At 57.6% G+C, this 17,428-nt stretch overlaps 4 protein-coding genes across 4 annotated transcripts; 3 read left to right on the top strand and 1 right to left on the bottom strand.

The window, feature by feature from the left end:
• Positions 1 to 3,951: 3,951 nt before the first annotated feature.
• J3D65DRAFT_608007 (ABC-2 type transporter-domain-containing protein) lies at positions 3,952 to 8,589 on the top strand (the record flags this gene model as incomplete). The annotated part of the gene is made up of 3 exons (XM_066798534.1): positions 3,952 to 5,808; positions 5,854 to 8,120; positions 8,172 to 8,589. 3 exons carry the CDS (start codon positions 3,952 to 3,954, stop codon positions 8,587 to 8,589), a joined length of 4,542 nt encoding a protein of 1,513 aa, XP_066649759.1.
• A 943-nt stretch (positions 8,590 to 9,532) lies between these two features.
• J3D65DRAFT_643124 (uncharacterized protein) lies at positions 9,533 to 10,357 on the top strand. The gene is made up of 2 exons (XM_066802061.1): positions 9,533 to 9,929; positions 10,067 to 10,357. Exons 1-2 carry the CDS (start codon positions 9,761 to 9,763, stop codon positions 10,189 to 10,191), a joined length of 294 nt encoding a protein of 97 aa, XP_066649758.1. The 5' UTR covers positions 9,533 to 9,760; the 3' UTR covers positions 10,192 to 10,357.
• On the bottom strand, positions 10,331 to 11,427 carry J3D65DRAFT_643122 (ribosome recycling factor-domain-containing protein). The gene is made up of 3 exons (XM_066802060.1): positions 11,319 to 11,427; positions 10,855 to 11,263; positions 10,331 to 10,795 (listed from the first exon to the last, which is right to left on the bottom strand). Exons 1-3 carry the CDS (start codon positions 11,399 to 11,401, stop codon positions 10,442 to 10,444), a joined length of 846 nt encoding a protein of 281 aa, XP_066649757.1. The 5' UTR covers positions 11,402 to 11,427; the 3' UTR covers positions 10,331 to 10,441.
• Positions 11,428 to 11,578: 151 nt separating this feature from the next.
• On the top strand, positions 11,579 to 13,615 carry J3D65DRAFT_562747 (uncharacterized protein; the record flags this gene model as incomplete). The annotated part of the gene is made up of 2 exons (XM_066797583.1): positions 11,579 to 11,717; positions 11,775 to 13,615. The coding sequence occupies 2 exons, from the start codon at positions 11,579 to 11,581 to the stop codon at positions 13,613 to 13,615; spliced, it is 1,980 nt and encodes a 659-aa protein (XP_066649756.1).
• Between the last annotated feature and the right edge of the window lie 3,813 nt (positions 13,616 to 17,428).

Genomic DNA, 17,428 nt, shown 5'->3' with positions numbered 1-17,428 from the left:
CGGGCAAGGAGTAGAATGGCAGATGAATGGACAGAGGGAGATGAAGGATGGCCGTGGGTTAGCAGTTGGGCAGTCTATAGCACAGCAGAAGCACCGCAAAAAAAAAAAGAAAAAAAAAAAAAGGGTTAAATTCTCAATCCACACGATATTGTACCACCCTGCTCACCATCCACCCTCTTAAACTGAATACACCCTCCCTGTATCTAGTCTCGATTAGGCAAGTTGTTTATTATTTTCAAGTTCTTATATAATCACCACTACTACTACTACTACTACCACCACCACCACCACCACTGCTATACTCCTACACGCGCGCGCCTATAGTGATAAGGTAGAAATAAGAATAAAAGGTAGTACTAACTAGGTTAGTAAGGTTAAAAAGTATGTATAAAATACCAGGAGTAAGATTATAATATAAGAGAATAGTAAAAATTTTACTACTCACAGGCCCCCTTACTTATATAATTCATAGGAGGGTGGATTCAGTTTAAGAGTGTGGATGGTGAACAATCAGGAGGGTGGGAGTGTGGATTGAGATTGTGTCCCCAAAAAAAAAAAACACTGCTAATACTACCGCTTCCACCGATTGTTCTGACGGTAATTCCTCTCTTCCGCCATTCTTTTCCGATTCCCTCGCAAAGTACCCAAGTGCGCGACGTACGCAGCACAGCCGCCGCCGCCGCCGCCGCCGCCGCCATCACTGCTAGACCCATCCATCCGCTGCGGGCAGCGCGGAGGTGGTTACAGGGCAGTCGGGGAGCGACGGTGCTGTCTACATCTACACTATACCGCACCGCACCGCAAACACCGTAAACGCCGTAAACACCGCAAACACCGCCGACATCTCCATCCTAAACCCATCCAATTCCCCAGCACCTGGCTATCCGGCAACAAGCCTGCGCGGCAACACGGCTGAGCGGTCGCCCGCCATCTATAGGGGGTGGAGGACACGTCGGGAGGGAAGCCAACTTCGGTTAGTGACCTTGATAGGCCTCTTTACGGGGGTTTGACGCAGGCCAAGTGACGAATGGGTTTTTTGAGGAAGAAGCCAAGCTTTCGCTTTCCAAGGTGCTGTTCAGGCTTACCCTCTCTTCCCTCCCGATGTGTCCATGCCCTGTATATGGGTATTCCGTGCCGTAACGCACACCACACGTCTCTCTACTACAGGTATGCAAATGTGGAGAGGTTCTTGTACGGGCTGGACTACTGGCGGGTAGGCATGAAGAGATGCATGCATGTATGTGGGGTTACAGGGGGAGGGCGGTTACGTAAGAAGAGTAGTTTAATTCTTTTCCGCATCTCTTTCCCCTTTTTTCCTTCTCCTTCCCTTTCCGGATATTCTTTCGTTTTTGGATGCTGTTTTTCTGTGCAGCAGTCTTCTCTTCACGCACAGGTCTTGCCGTGGCGATGGCTCCCGTTGCGCTTTGTAGGATAGGCATGTTGATAAGGTAGAGGAAGGGAGAAAATGAGTGAATGCGTGGATTGATTGACTTACCGTGTGTGGAGCTTGTCTGAGCAAGCAAGCAAGCAAGCAAGCAAGCGTTGTGACAAGAAACGCAACGACGCAATGGAAGAAATGCTGGGGAAACCTACCGACACACTTACCTTGGCTCGTTCAAATCCCGGTCCAGTCCAATGCCATCCACCCCAATCCACCGCAATCATGCCCACAAGAAGCAAGAAGCGCGAAGCGCAAAGCGCAGAGTCGGGCCATCCGCATCCGCATCCCATCGTATTCATCACCTCGCATCAGCGCACCCCTTCCAGACAGCAGCAGCAGACGTGGAGCTGATGTGGAAAGTGGATGCGCGGTCGGGTTATAGATGACCCATGGACGCGGGCAGCACGCGGTGTCCGTCGCGCCCGACCAACCTTGTTTCGACAACAGGCAAGAGGCGCCGCGGCGGGGGCCCAATGGCGGGCGGAGGAGAGCGACGCCTGCTCGTGTGAGTGCGGCGACGCGGCGGTGTGCGAGAGAAGGTTGAGCGGTTGACGGCGAGGGGTGGAGAGGGGAGGGTGAAGGGAAGGAAAAGAACGAAATGATGGCAGGGCTGAGTGCTGGTAGGGTAGCAGAGGGATAGGGAGGTCTAGGACAACGAGTGAGGTTGAGTGGGGCGGGGTCAGAATGAGTAATGGTGGATGGCGAGTAAGCAACACCAACGCCACGCAACGGGAGTGCTGCGCGCCGGCGGGCGATCGCTGGGTTGGCGGTGCCAGGGCCCACTCTCGACGCTGCGCACGTCTGGCGTCTTTATCTCGTCGCAGCAGTTGTCTTCGGGTCGTCGCCGTCGCCGTCGCCGTCTGTGCGAGCTCCCGGATGCTGTCCAGTCTGTTTCCCGGGCGGCTCTGCTCTGTCCCAGCCCAGCCCCAGGCACGAGGGACGACGGCAGGCACAGGGCTAGGCCAGGCGGCAGCGGGCTCGCCCCAATGTCAAAGCGGTGACGACGGTGGAGGCACAAGGGCGATAATGTAAGGTAGACAAGGAAATTCTGCTCCTCCTCCTCCTCCTCACTGCGCCACCGCCCGTCGGCCACCAACCCAGGGTAGGCGGCTTCTCGGTGCGAGCACCGCACCGCCCCGACCGTGACGGGAATGAGAAGCCAGATGGGCGCTCCCGATGCCGACACTCTAGGCTGCCGATGCAATGTGATGTTAAGCGGCTTAAGGGTAGCTTGAGCAAGGAATGCCCTGGAAATCTCCAGAGAAGGTTTGCGGGCAGGGCCTTGGCTTGGCTCGGGTCCCAGCAGCTAAAATCCTCGCATCGCCGTGCTCGTGTTCGGCTTTTTGGCTGGTTTGTTTGTTTCGACGGTGGTGGTGGCGGCCAAGTAATGAGAGGCCTTCGGTTTCTCTTTGGGCTCTGCCGTGGTTGTCACGGTTTTGGATGCGCCAGGGTTAGTGTAGAATCGCTGTTTCAATGTCGGGCGTGGTCATTGGCGGTCGGGTTAGTCGAAGCCGGAGGAGGAACCTGATTCTGCTTTTCCCGCCCGTTTGTTTCTTTTGACGGTGCTGACCACACAGGCAGCGGCAGAGCAGGATTGGATGACTAGATGCGTGTATGTAGATAGCAGTCGGCAGAGGTATATCCGGGGTCGCGCAAGTGGGGTGACGTGAGATGGACCAAGGGAAAGGTTCATGATGCGAAGCCAAGCCACGCGCGGAGACGAGTTTAAGCTTACCAGCTCTACCACAGGTACCTCGACACAACATGACGTGCTTGGAGAGTGTTCGGGACGTGGGTAGCCGGGCCCTGTCAAACGTCGTCTAAGCGACCATGCAGCCGTCACCGCTAGTCAGCAGCAGCAGTCGTCTGCCGTGCGTGGGTGCGTGCTGTTTGTCGGGTTGGACAAAGGGAGCTGGCGACGGCCAATGGAGCGGGAGACGGTACGAGGACATGGGTACGAGGCGTGGCGTTGAGGATGAGGATGAGGGCGAGAGGCACCAGAGGGACGACCCGAACCCGAGACAGTGAGTTGCAGTCGAAGAAGCTCGAGCATTCAGGTGTCGCACAATGAGCACCGTACAGCAGCAGCTCGTGCAGGCAGACGCGGGCATGCGACTCACCGTGAGCTGTCTTTTCTCATGCTCCTCCCCTCCCGGATGGCCTTGTCCCGTAGGGCCCCGGAGTCGTTCGCTTCCGTTTTCCGGGGGCCCAAGCTGTCCAGGGCAGACTGTAGGTAGCTGGATCCCCGGCTGCATGTGCTCACCATCCGTCAGTCAGGTCGAGCGCCAAAGCCAAGTCCCAGTCCCAGTCCCAGTCCCAGTCGGGGCCATCATGTCCAGTCGTCACAAATAAAAGTCCCCAGCTGTCCCTATCACCATGCCTTTGTTGAAGATCCCGTCCACCACCTCGCTCCCTCACTTCCACTCCGCCCCCGCGCCCCCCCTCGCCTTCGCCCAGCCAGCCAACCCTCCGCTCCACCTCTCCCTGGGCTCCTCTCCCTCCCCGCCGTCATGTCTTTCATGGGCGGGGCTGCCTTTGGCAGCGCTGACAATACCGTCGAGCGCTCTGGCGCCGACCTCCGCCCCTCGCGCTCTGCACGCCAACTGCGTGACGACCGCGCCGAATCAAATCTCACCATCACCTCGACACACTCCGAGACGGCCAAGTCGACAAAATCCGTCCACCAGCCCGCCCTCGACGACGAAAAAGAAGAAAAGGACCACTTTGACTCGTCAGAGGCCGATGCATCAGAGCGCAACCGCCGTGTGACGGCCCTCGCCAGGCAGTACACGACCCAGTCGACAGCCTCTGCTGTCGGCAAGAATCCCTTTACCGAGGCCGAGCCAAACTCCGCCTTGGACCCCAATGGCCCCAACTTCAATGCCCGCGCCTGGGCAAAGTCCCTCTTGAATGTGCGTTCGCGCGACCCCGAGCGCTTCCCCGAGCGCACCGCCGGTGTCGCCTTCAGGAACCTCAACGTCTACGGCTTCGGTACCGAGACCGACTACCAAAAGAGCGTGGGCAATGTCTTTCTCGAGGGCGTTGGCCTTGCCCGGAGAATCATGGGCCAGGGCCAGCGGAGAATCGACATTCTCAACGACTTTGAGGGCCTCGTCGAGGCCGGCGAAATGCTCGTCGTCCTGGGCCCTCCCGGTTCTGGCTGTTCCACCTTTCTCAAGACCGTGTCTGGCGAGACGCACGGCTTCGAGATCGAAAACGACTCGTACCTCAACTACCAGGGAATCAGCAGAAAGAGCATGCACAAGCATTTCCGTGGCGAGGCCATTTACACGGCCGAGGTCGACGTCCATTTCCCCAACATGACCGTTGGTGACACCCTCGCTTTTGCTGCTCGCGCCCGAGCCCCCAGAAATACCCCTGGCGATGTCGACAAGTGGACCTACGCCAACCACATGAGGGACGTCGTCATGGCCATGTACGGCATCTCCCACACCGTCAACACGCGTGTAGGAAACGACTTTGTCCGTGGTGTATCCGGCGGTGAGCGCAAGCGTGTGTCGATTGCCGAGGCCACCCTTTCCCAGGCTCCCCTGCAGTGCTGGGACAACTCGACTCGAGGTCTCGACTCCGCCAACGCCATTGAGTTTTGCAAGACGCTCCGCATGCAGACCGACTTGATGGGCTGCACTGCCTGCGTCTCCATCTACCAGGCCCCGCAGTCGGCATATGACATTTTCGACAAGGTCATTGTCCTGTACGAGGGCTACCAAATCTACTTTGGCCGCGCAGAGGAAGCCAAGCAGTATTTCATCAACATGGGCTTCGACTGCCCAGATCGCCAGACCACGCCCGACTTTTTGACGTCCATGACTTCGCCCCAAGAACGTGTCGTCCGCTCCGGCTGGGACGACAAGGTCCCCCGAACCCCACAAGAGTTTGCTCAGCGCTGGAAGGCCAGCCAAGAGCGCGCCAAGCTCTTGCGCGACATAGACGACTACGACAAGAAATATCAGATCGGCGGCGAGTACCTCGAGAGGTTCAAGGAGAGCCGCAAGGCTCAGCAATCCAGGGGCCAGCGTGTCAAGTCGCCCTACACGCTCTCGTATGGCAAGCAGGTGCGGCTGTGTCTTTGGCGTGGCTTTCAGCGTCTCAAGGGTGATCCGAGCATCACCGCAACCCAGCTCTTTGGCAACACCATCATGGCCCTCATTCTCAGCAGTGTCTTTTACAACCTGCCGTCCACCAGCTCCTCCTTTTACTCTCGCGGCGCGCTGTTGTTCTTTGCCATTCTCTTCAACGCCTTCGGTTCGGCCCTCGAAATCCTCACGCTGTATGCCCAACGCCCGATTGTGGAAAAGCACGCGCGGTATGCCCTGTACCATCCGTCAGCCGAGGCCTATGCATCCGTATGTTCTCTTAACCCCTCAAATGACGAGCGCTAACAACTGTAGATGCTCACGGACATGCCGTACAAAATCCTCAACGCCTTTGTCTTCAACCTTACCCTGTACTTCATGACCAATCTGCGACGCGAGCCGGGACCCTTCTTTTTCTTCGTCCTCACGTCCTTCATCCTCACCCTGGTCATGTCGATGCTTTTCCGAACCATTGCCTCGGTCTCGCGCACCCTATCGCAGGCCATGGCCCCCGCTGCCATCTTGATCTTGGCCCTGGTCATCTACACTGGCTTCGTCATTCCCACGCGGTACATGCTAGGATGGTCGCGCTGGATCAACTACCTGGACCCAATCTCGTACGGCTTTGAATCGCTCATGATCAACGAGTTCCACAACCGCAACTTCTCTTGCTCTGCGTTTGTACCCTCTCCCTCGACACCTGGCTACGAGGGTGTCAGCCCGTCGAACTACGTATGCAGCGCGGTCGGTTCCCAGCCGGGCCAAAACTTCGTCGAAGGTGACGCGTACATCAACAGCTCGTTCCAGTACTACCACTCCCACAAGTGGCGCAACATTGGAATCCTCATCGCTTTCATGATCTTCTTCCTCTGCACGTATCTGGGTGCGACCGAGTTCATTTCGGCCAAAAAGTCCAAGGGCGAGGTCCTGGTCTTCCGCCGCGGCCAAATTCCTCCTACTGTTGGTTCCGACGAGGAATCCGCTGGTGGCTCGAAGCAGGTCGTCGAGAAGGGCACGGGCATCAAGCGCGACGTGTCTGCCGTCATCCAGCGACAGACTGCCATTTTCCACTGGGAGGACATGTGCTATGACATTAAGATCAAGGGCGGGGACCGTCGCATTCTCGACCACGTCGATGGCTGGGTCAAGCCGGGAACCCTGACAGCGCTCATGGGTGTCTCTGGAGCTGGCAAGACGACTTTGCTCGATGTTCTCGCGACTCGTGTCACGATGGGTGTCATTACTGGAGATGCCTTTGTCGACGGTCGTCAGCGCGATGCCTCTTTCCAGCGCAAGACTGGTTACGTCCAACAGCAAGATTTGCATCTTTCAACATCCACGGTCCGCGAGGCGCTCAACTTTAGCGCCCTGCTTCGCCAGCCTGCCCACGTTCCCCACGCCGAGAAGATTGCCTACGTCGACGAAGTCATCAAGCTTTTGGACATGCAAGAGTACGCTGATGCGGTTGTCGGTGTTCCCGGTGAAGGTCTCAACGTCGAGCAGCGCAAGCGCCTCACGATTGGTGTCGAGCTCGCTGCCAAACCTCAACTCCTGCTCTTCCTCGACGAACCCACCTCCGGCCTCGACTCTCAAACCTCGTGGGCCATTTGCGACCTGATGGAGAAGCTGACCAAGAACGGCCAGGCGGTTCTCTGCACCATCCACCAGCCTTCTGCCATGCTCTTCCAGCGTTTCGACCGCCTGCTCTTCTTGGCCAAGGGTGGCAGGACTGTCTACTTTGGCGACATTGGCGAAAACTCCCACGTCCTGACAAGCTACTTTGAGCGCAACGGTGCACACCCCTGCCCGGCCGAGGCCAACCCCGCTGAATGGATGCTCGAAGTCATTGGTGCTGCTCCAGGAACCCACACCGACATCGACTGGCACGACACTTGGCGCAACAGCCCGGAGTACACTGGAGTCAAGAATGAACTCAAGGAAATGCGCGAGCAGTTGCCAGAGGTCACCCAGCCCAGTGCCACCGACGAACAGACGAGCTACCGCGAGTTTGCTGCTCCCATGACTGTTCAAATCTGGGAAGTCACCAAGCGTGTGTTTGAACAGTACTGGCGCACTCCATCGTACATTTACGCCAAGTTGGCGCTCGTCATGTTCTCTGGTCTGTTTGTCGGCTTCTCCTTCTTCAAGGCGCGCAACACGTCGCAGGGACTGCAGAACCAAATGTTCTCCATTTTCATGCTCATGACCATCTTTGGCAACTTGGTGCAGCAAATCATGCCACACTTTGTAACGCAGCGCGCGCTGTACGAGGCGCGCGAGCGTCCGAGCAAAGCCTACTCGTGGAAGGCGTTTATGCTGTCCAACATTGTCGTTGAGCTGCCGTGGAACAGTCTTGCTGGCATCATCCTCTTCTTCACCTGGTACTACCCCATTGGCCTCTACCGCAACGCCGAGCCGACGGGCGCGGTGCACGAGCGTGGCGCCCTCATGTTCTTGTTTGTCTGGGTCTTTTTGGTCTTCACTTCGACCTTCACCAACATGATCATTGCCGGAGTCGAGACGGCCGAGAATGGTGGCAACATTGCCAACTTGCTCTTCACCCTGACGCTGATTTTCAACGGGTAAGTTTTCTGAATTCGCAGCACGTGGCAACGCAACTAACCTCTTCCCAGTGTCCTCGCCACTCCCGAAGCGCTCCCCGGCTTCTGGATCTTCATGTACCGCCTCTCGCCGTTCACGTACCTCGTCAGCGGCATGCTGTCGACGGGCGTGGCCAACACGGACGCGACGTGCGCCGACAACGAGTACCTCGTGTTCGCGCCGGCCAACAACCAGACGTGCGGAGCGTACATGGAGCCGTACATCCAGCTGTCAGGCGGCGGCTACTTGCTCGACCCGCAGGCGACCGACTCGTGCACGTACTGCGCCATGAGCAGCACCAACCAGTTCCTGGCGGCCGTCAACATCTACTGGAAGGACGCGTGGCGCAACTTCGGCCTCATGTGGGTGTTCGTCGTCTTCAACATCTTCGGCGCCTTCTTCCTGTACTGGGCGCTTCGCGTGCCCAAGGGCAAGAGGTCCAAGAACTGAGTGATGATGATGAGGAGAAGAAAAAAAGTTTTTTGGTGGTTGTTGTTGATGAAGAGACGAGATGAGACGGTTTTTTCCCTTTGTTTCTGAGCGCTTGTTTTGTACCTTGTTTGCCCTTTTCCCGCTGCTGGCATTTATCCTCTCTCCTCTCCTCCCTCTCTCTCTCTCTCCCTTACTTCCTCTCATCCTTGCATAAAGCGCGCTTGATTGGTCATGGTCATTGGATTGGCACACGACGGGACGACTCTGCTCGGGACGATCGCATTGGGATGGTTGGTGGTAGCGGGCAGCAGCAGTAGCAGCAGCAGCAGCTAGCGTGGCGTTTTTGCCTTTCCCCTGGGTCCTTTTTTTTTTTTTTTTTTTTTTCAACCTACATGTACGTCTTTTAGTCTGCAGCACTTGCTCTTTTCTCTTCTTTCTTCTTTTCTTTTGGCCGGTGTGACGAGGGGTCGCGCGGCGCATAGACTTTGGGCATTTTGAGCCAGCCGTGGGGATGCAGTGCGGTGGATGGAGGGTGGTTTTTGGGTATAGATTGAGATGAAGATTGAGATTGTTGGGTAGGTAGTGGATGGGGAATGGGGGGTTGTATACGAGATGATGGGCTGTCCTAATGTATAGACTCTTTCAATACCTACATTTGCATAGACGAACTTTTTGCTATTCGTCGTTCGTGAATTGAGAACTGAGGTTTTGGCAATGGTCTCTACAACATGCGGTCGGTGCCTTGGGAGAGCATTCACGCGTTGCTGCATGACCTACTGTAAGACGCAAATTTATGTTGCAAAGCTCGTGACTGGGCGGGAGGACTTAGTTGGTTGGTTGGTTGGTGAGAACCGATGTGCCGGTTGGTGGCTGGTTGGATGCGATGACGATGCGCTGACGTAGGTAGGTACATGTAGTCAGGTCTGGTGGTAGTGATGCTGCTGCTAAGCAGATGGGTGCTTTTGTCCCCTTCCCCCCCTCCTTCCAGTCCTTTGTTCGCCCGGACCTAAACGCAAACCTATCCCTATGTACCCGACTGACTGACGCAAACGACTACCTACCTACCGTCATCCACCACACAGGCACCAACCATTGTTCCTACTACAACACAGACAGCGCGACACATCAACAACCTTCCTCCTCCCTCTCCCTCCCCCCATTTCACCTCAACCGCCAACCAAAGCAAACCATGTCCTCAATACTCTCCGCCCTCCAATCGCTCGCGCACTCGCTCCTCTCCCTCATCGCCGACGCCTTCAACAGCGTCTACTCGGTCCTGCAAACACTTTTCGCCACCGTCGCCGCCTTCGTCGGCGGCTTGGTCGGGCTGACGGCTGACACGGCTGGGTTTTTCATCAGTGAGTCGCTCCATCTCTGCGTTTTTTTTTTTTCCTGGCCTCTGTTTCTGGTTTTGCCGATATTTTTTCTTTGCTTTATTTTATTCTTAGCCCTGTTCTTTTTTCATCGCCCACTAACCGCTAACCTTCTTCACTAGGCAACTTCGTCGTCCTGGCCGTGTTGGCTGGCGCTGTCTTCGGATATGTCAAGTGGCAGGAGCGCAGCAATGGACAGGGGAGCCTGAGGTCGAGCAAGGTCGGTGGGGGGAAGAAGATACTGTAGGGGTCTGATTGTTTGGTTTGTAACATGGCATACGCCGGGAAAGGGGATTGCGGGGGCCGTGGTGGGGTGGGTTGGGAAGAATGTGGTGATGCGATACCCCTACCCTGTTTCTTTGGTCGCGCAGACTATAATGATTATTATGATGAAGAATTGATTGTTCCTAGACTTTGAAATGCACAGCAGCGTCGAAAGCGCCTGGACTGCTGCAAGTGACCGGCGCCAACTTTTAAGAGCAAACGCCCGCCTTCGCTCATTGCGGCGCATCCAGCACCTTCTTGGCCGAGTCGGTGATCTTCTTGACGTCGGCCAGGTTCTCCTTGACCGTGTCGTCCATCAGCTTGGTCGCCTTGACCAGGTCGTCGGGCAGGATGGTGCGCTCGAGCTGGAAGCGCCGCAGCTTCTTGTGGTGCGTGGTGCGCGCGCGCTTGATGGCCGTCGTCGCCTTGTTGGCCGCGTCCGTGGCCGCCTTGATGGCCTTGGTGCGCGTCTCGCCCGTGATGGGCGGGATGGGCACCGTGATGGTCGTCGGCTCGTCTGGCGTCGGCGGCTGCGGGGCTAGCGAGTACGGCGACGCGCGGATGGTGCTCATGAGCGTTTTGACGTGCTGCAGCACCGTCACGTCAGCTGCGATGGCACGAAAAAAAGGTGCGGTCGTCGTCTTGCCTCTTCGTCGCCCGCGACGACTTGCATGAATTTGCCCTTGGGGATGATTTGCGCCAGCTCGTGCAGCTTGTACCACTCCTTCTTGCCGGTCTTTTCGTTCTTGATTTGCACGCCCAGCTTCTCCAGGTGGTGCGGCGCCAGGCGCCCGCCGCCGCGCAGCTCGCCCAGTTCGTGCGTCAGCCGCTCGAGGGCTTTGAGGCAGTCGGCCTCGAGGACCGACAGGTCAAAGGCCTCCTCGGTGCAGGCGAGTCGGGCATCGCCTTGCTCGTGGCCAATGTCCTGCGCGGCGCCCTCATCCACGGGCGCCCTCGACTTCTTCTTGTAGCGTGCGGGTGTCGTGGAGAGGGGCCGGCATGGTTGCTGTCGGACGCAGACGGTGAGGCGCGGGGGAGAAAGACTGGGAGCAGCTCTACAGAAAGCATCAGCTGCCAGATCGGAGGCCGAGGGAGCCAATTGGAGCGGACCTCGCGCCAGCCAGCTGGAGAACCGGCTTCTGAAGGGAACGCGAGAGTTGGGTGGACAAGGAGAGGGCGAGACGTTGCGACATGGTTCGGATTTGGAGCTAGTGAGAGGTGTCCGTGGACTGGGGAGCTTGGGGAGCATCCATGGGCGTGCCAAGGGCGTCGACGGCGTCGGCAAACGGGCCTCTCAGCGCCGCTCAATTACGTCGTCGCCGTCTCGTCCACCGCCGTCCATCTTCATCCACCATCCCTCACCTCCGGCCATGTCGCGTGTACCCGCTTCCTACAAGAAGCAGGACGGCGTCCTGTCCATCTCCAAGGACAATCGAACCGTTCTGTGGGCCCCGTCCGCTCCGCCAAACGCCCCGCCCACCGTCACCGTCGCCGTCGCCGACATTTCCAGTACTTGACGCCCCGGTACCCTGTTGCATGGCCAGAGCTGATGGCGCCGCTCTCTAGATCTGCAGCAGACCCCGGCGACCAGCGCCCGCGTCTCCATCAAGATCGTCACCTCTCCCGACTCGTACGTCTTCGTCTTCACCTCGCCATCCGCGCGCGACGACCAGGCGTCCATCACAAACACCTTGCGCTCCGCCATCGAGGCTCACAAGGCCCGCGCCACCGCTATCCAAAATGCCCCGACCCCTCAACCAACTGCCGACGGTCCGGCCCAGTCGGCCGCCATGACCTTTGCCAAAGCCGTGTCTGCTGCGCCGACCACAGAAAAACCCGAGGACAACATGTACGATGACGCGAGGCTGCTGGCCGACGTCGAGCTGCAGAGGTCGCTGCTCAGCAAGGACATGAACACGCGGAGGAGGTTTGAAGAGGCGCTCAAGGGGAAGCCCGACTCCATCACCGTGTCGCAGTTTTCTTCTCAGTTTTGGTCGACCCGGGTCCACTTGCTGCGCGCGCATGCGGTGCAGGTCAACCAGACCCACGGGCCTGTCAATGCGCTGTCTTCCATCAAGCTCAAATATAGAGACGACGGCACGCCCCAGACGACCTTGACCCGTGGACAAATCGCCACCATCTTCAATCAGCATCCTCTGGTGCGAAAGGCGTACAATGACTTGGTGCCGCCGATGGGGGAGGTCGAATTCTTTGCCGCTTTTTTCGCAAGCAGGCTCTACAAGAGACTGAAGGGAGAAAAGATTACCGACATGGATCCCACGAACCCCAAGTTTGACAGATATCTGAACGACACGGAAGAGAATGAGCGCGCCAAGGGCCTGAGCGTGGAGCAGTTTCCGCACTTTCTCGACATTGAGGGCAACGAGCAAAACCACAGCCAGAGACAAGGCAACGCTCCCGACATGACCATGCGTCCGAGCACGCACGACAAAGTCCCCATTCTTCGCAGCCTGAACCGTGTCTCTGGACACATGATGGCCGACGTCATGCCAGTCGATGTAGATCCGCACGCGCCTGCAGGCATGGACGAAGCTACCTACGAACAGCTTCGTCTGCGAGACTTGTCGAACAGGGCCAAGGACAACCGCATCATGCTGAATATTAGGGACCAACGGCAGTTCTTCGCCCGCGACGACCAAGCCTCCAAGGAGGCGCAAATATACTCCAAGCACAACCCATCAGACGTGCTGAAGAAGCTCCGGCGCGAGCTCGACTCCAGCAGTATGCACACTGGCGGTTCGGGAGTCAAATTGCAATCCATCATCAACGTCGACGACAACTCGGACAGCGACCAAGACGCCAAAAAGCCGGCCCATCAACGCGTCGGTGCCAAATCCGCCCGCAACGCTGCAACTGCACAGATCCTCGGCGCCATCAAGCAGCGCCGGGCACAAACGGCCGATTTTGCGACGCCCCTGGGCACCTTTGCTACCGTCCCGGCGCAAGCGATTGGCCTCTCGGACAAGACGACAGATTCGCTCTCTCTCGTCCACAGCACCACCATTGAATTCCTGCACTACTTCTGGACCGTCTTCCACAGCGGCGACGCGGCCCGCGCAGACGAATTGTCGACCCTCGTCGAGACGCTGGACAAGTCGCTCGAGCGCATCCAGGCCGTGGCCACGGACGCCGAAGCCGAGCGCCGCAAGCGCATCGACGAGGCTCGCAAGGCCAACGAGGCGTACACGGCACGCACGGGCAAGCGCCGCCGCTTCGACGAGCGCGCGTTTGGCGGCGGCGCCGAGGCCGTGCAGAAGGTCGTCGGTCCTACCGTCGAGGCTGTTGTGCGTGCCACGACCGTCTATCGCGAGACGCTGAAGCAGCAGGTGGCGGCTTTGCAGGTGGCGCAGGCACAGGGTGCGGGCACGCCTATTGCTGCTGGGTAGTATGCTGAAGGGGACTTTAACGACCGTGGATTTCAAAGTTTGGCCTGCATTTGCTTGCTGATTGCCTCCCTGTTGGACACCTTTTCACGACTGCCAATATCTGGGCCCCGCCGCTCAAGACAGACTGGCATCGAGTCCACTGCTGGCCATCAGCGCCCGTCCTTTCCTCTCTCACCCCTTTCCATCACCTAATTTGTCCATTGGGCTTTTGCATAGCGTAGGCGTTTATATCCCCTTTCCTTCTCTTGGCCAGGTACTTGAAACCTGAATGACGACCGACCGACCGACCGGCGCCCCAGATCAGATCGGCTCTCTGCCACTGAGGGCCGCAGATGCTTTAGATGAGCGAGCGGGCTTTTGTGTAGGATAGGTGAGGTGAGATGAATACTAGAGTCGGCACCCTTTCTCGTCTTTTTCCTTTGATGGCGTGTCGTAGGTATCCTGCCCGTCCTCGTGGGATGAGGGTGTGCGTGAGGCGTGAAGGAGTACATGTAGGGAAGTGCAGCAGATGGCATGGAAATGGGGCTTGCTGTATTGCAGTTGAAGCAGCAAGCCTGATTGTAGGTATGTGGTCGTGTGAGTGCTGGGAGCGTTCATACGTACGTCATTCATTTCCTGGGCTCCGCATCTATCTGTCCCCTACCGCCCAAACACGGCCTCTTTCAAGACTTGCTTTATCATATCCACACATCTAAACTGCGACCCATCGCCCTCTGCTGCGTCCGGCTCAGCTCAGCTCAGCGCACATGTAGCTTGGTGTGTTAATGGAGATATTCCGCCCGCGGCCCGCCATGGTATACGTATTACTGCTACTCACCCTCCCTCCCTTCACGCCTCGGTCGGCCAATACCTCAATAGCAACCTTGACCTACCGTTCGCGCGCAATGACTCGTCGAGATGGATCTTCAAGTTATTAAACGACCCGGTGGTGCCATGGGTCGTACGTAGCCTACCTGACCGCTCCTCTCGCACCGCCCGCACGCGAGCAGCTACGAATGAGCTGGAGAGCCTCAGAGTATGGCCGGCTGCTAGACTGGACTGGACGGGACGAGGTGGGCGCGCGCAGGGCACGACGACGCCATGAAGGACGGCCGGGCACGCCTGCATATCCAACTGGCACTGATCAATCTGAGCATACGCTGTCTGTCTGCGCTTTGGTGCACCTTTTCTTGTCGAGGCGAGGGATGCTGTCGTCTGTGATGTTGATGGGCATTGGATTCGACGTTGGGGACGAACGCTGAATCGGGTGTGGTTTGTGAGGCATGAGACTGCGGTCTGGTGGAGAGGGGTAGTTGTGGGGTGGACGTCGATGGCCATGAAGAAGAGGAAGACGGAGAAGAACGAGAAAGAGAGGTTGCGGCTTGGGGAAGAAATGGGCGATCAGGTTTATTTACTCCGGCTCCGTCTGGATTTTCCTCACAAGGAAATTGCTCGTCCAGCTTCTAGACCCTTCATTGATGCGTCACGGATGTGGCCATCTTTTGCGAGAGTGGTGGGGGTTGGTGAGAGAAAGAGAACACTCCTACTCCTTGAGGCACCGCACAAGACTCACAACATCTGCCTGTCATGTTCAAGGCGAGAACAACATGTCTACCTCGGCACGAAAGGAATAGGGAAATGTGACCCTTATTCGACAACACAACTGTCTACGCCTGCTGACAAAACCTCTTGCAGATGGTGTATTTGATCGGCCGCGACGCCTTCTACATGGGTCTCTCCGTCGCCGCACGGCGCGCTCGATCTGCGGAGCTGGACGAACCTCCGCACTTTTTCGTCAGCTGCGCACGCTTTGGGCACATCGCACGACCGCGATCTGGCAGGCGGCGTGGAAGCTCTCTCAGGGTGACCATCATTGTCGTCAACCAAGAGCGCCTCAATGTCAAAAGAGGCTCTTTGCGGCGCGCACGGCAAGTTGACGCATTGGCTCGGCCGCCTGCGGTGCGGCGCGGTCGTCGGTCGGGTATTCTTTCGACCGCCCAAGTCTTTCCCAGATTTGCGAGATGAGCGGGCGCGATCCGTACGTGTGCCGTGGGCTTGGGTGGGCGAGTGGGGTGGGTCGGGTCCCTGTGTTGTGGCGCCGAGATCCGGTGTTAACCGATCTCTCTCTCTCAAGTCTTTTCCAGATGAAGATGGCAAGACCGTCTTTTTGTGGGCTGGGCTGTGCTGCTGCTGCCGGCAGACGTGTCAGAAGTCGGCGTGTTCGCATTTCACTTGTTCAGAATCGCTTCATGTGAGCTGCGCCGGAATCGTCATTGGAAGGTGCATCGCGCCCGTGGGGTGTGTCGAAAGAAATAGACTTCCTGGGTATAACTGCAATAGTAAACGAATGCTCCAAAAGCGCAACCACCTGCAACACCAAGAGGTCTCGTTCATTTCGACAACCACTATGGCGCGATAATTCAAGTTCCCGCAGGGCGGAGGCGAAAGGAGAAGGGTGGTGAGAATTGCGGGAGTGGAGCAGCTCGGGGTTTCCGAGATATATGTGCGGGGACGGTTATGTATGCGCGACGCACGATCCAGAGTAGTAGAGGCGGTTGTAGGTAACCGGCCGACAAAGATGCGTCCTCGGCCCTGGCTGCCCGGCCGGTCTCTTTTCAACCCCTGGATGAATGACCATCTCTTTTGTGGAACCCGCCCAACATGACACAGCATGGTCTAGAGACGGGATGTGGGCATCCAAGTCGCCCGGTGTGTCTCCATCGAAGCGCGCGCTACCGGTATGGAGTTCGCCTCTGCGGCGAAGAATGAAGAGATGGACTTGAAGTGGTGGAGGGGTGTCGGATACGTTTCGGCTAGGGTGGGCGTCGGATGCGTCTCGGCGGCCTCAGGTTTGAGGTGGGTGCATGATCTGACGAGCAAAGATCTTGTTTGATCGAGAATCCATGTGGGCCCTCTAAACCTAAAGTGAGAAGTCAATATTCATGCCAATCGATCGGAGAGAGAACTCGGGCCGCTCTGATGCAGTGCTTGGGTTCTGTTCGCTCGAAGGAAGCTGGAAAAGGGCTGAAGTCGTGCAACGGGTGGGCGGATGACACGCAAGGCTTGTTCAGGTTTTGCTCAAAGTCAACGAGATGGTTTCTGGCTGGCAGTGTCTGGCTGGACAGAAGAACTGCCCAACGCCCTCCTGCGCGTGGCATCCCTGCTTTGCTTGCATCGGGTCGGTGCGACGTTGGGTTGTTGATGATGGTTGGCCCACGGCGGAGTGAGGGCTGGTGAGACTGTTGGGCCTGGGGTACGAGAGAATGGAGCCACGGAGCAGAGGCTGGAGCGAGGGACAACAGTGTCAAGAGTTCCACAATCTGCAATTGCTGACGCGACGCTGTGTTGTTTGTGAGTGAAGTGGAGCACTGATCAACAGATATGGCAGCGCCACAAGACACAGGCGCTGTGCCTTTAAACAGGGCCAGGGATCGACGTGGTGCATGGCGGCCTTGAGAAGTTGACGGTTCCAGGTCGCTCGCCTTCAGTCACCTTCCATGGCCAACAGCAGGTGGACGCATGGATGGGGCGGTTCTGACGTGACGGTGAGTTTTGCTTGTTGTCTTTTTCTTTGCTCGTGCTCGAGTTCGCGGTCGGTGGTCTGATGCGTGTTTACAGGTCCCGGTCTGATGGGCTGTTGTTTTGGGATTGGGCCCCTTGGTCGTTTCCTGGCCGCATGCTCCTGTCGCCCGACGAGGTCGTCACATGGAGTCGGGTTGGTGCCCTCGGCCGATGCACTGTCGTCGCGAACGCTCCCAGGGCGCCGTGTCTTCTGGTCGCAACATGAAGACAGCGTGTGGGTTGGGAAGAGACAAGCTCTCGGCGAGGTTGGAT

The sequence above is a fragment of the Phyllosticta citribraziliensis genome (assembly GCF_038025025.1).
Source record: "Phyllosticta citribraziliensis strain CPC 17464 chromosome Unknown J3D65scaffold_18, whole genome shotgun sequence".
NCBI lineage: Eukaryota > Fungi > Ascomycota > Dothideomycetes > Botryosphaeriales > Phyllostictaceae > Phyllosticta > Phyllosticta citribraziliensis.
This window is presented reverse-complemented; position numbering and strand designations above follow the sequence as displayed.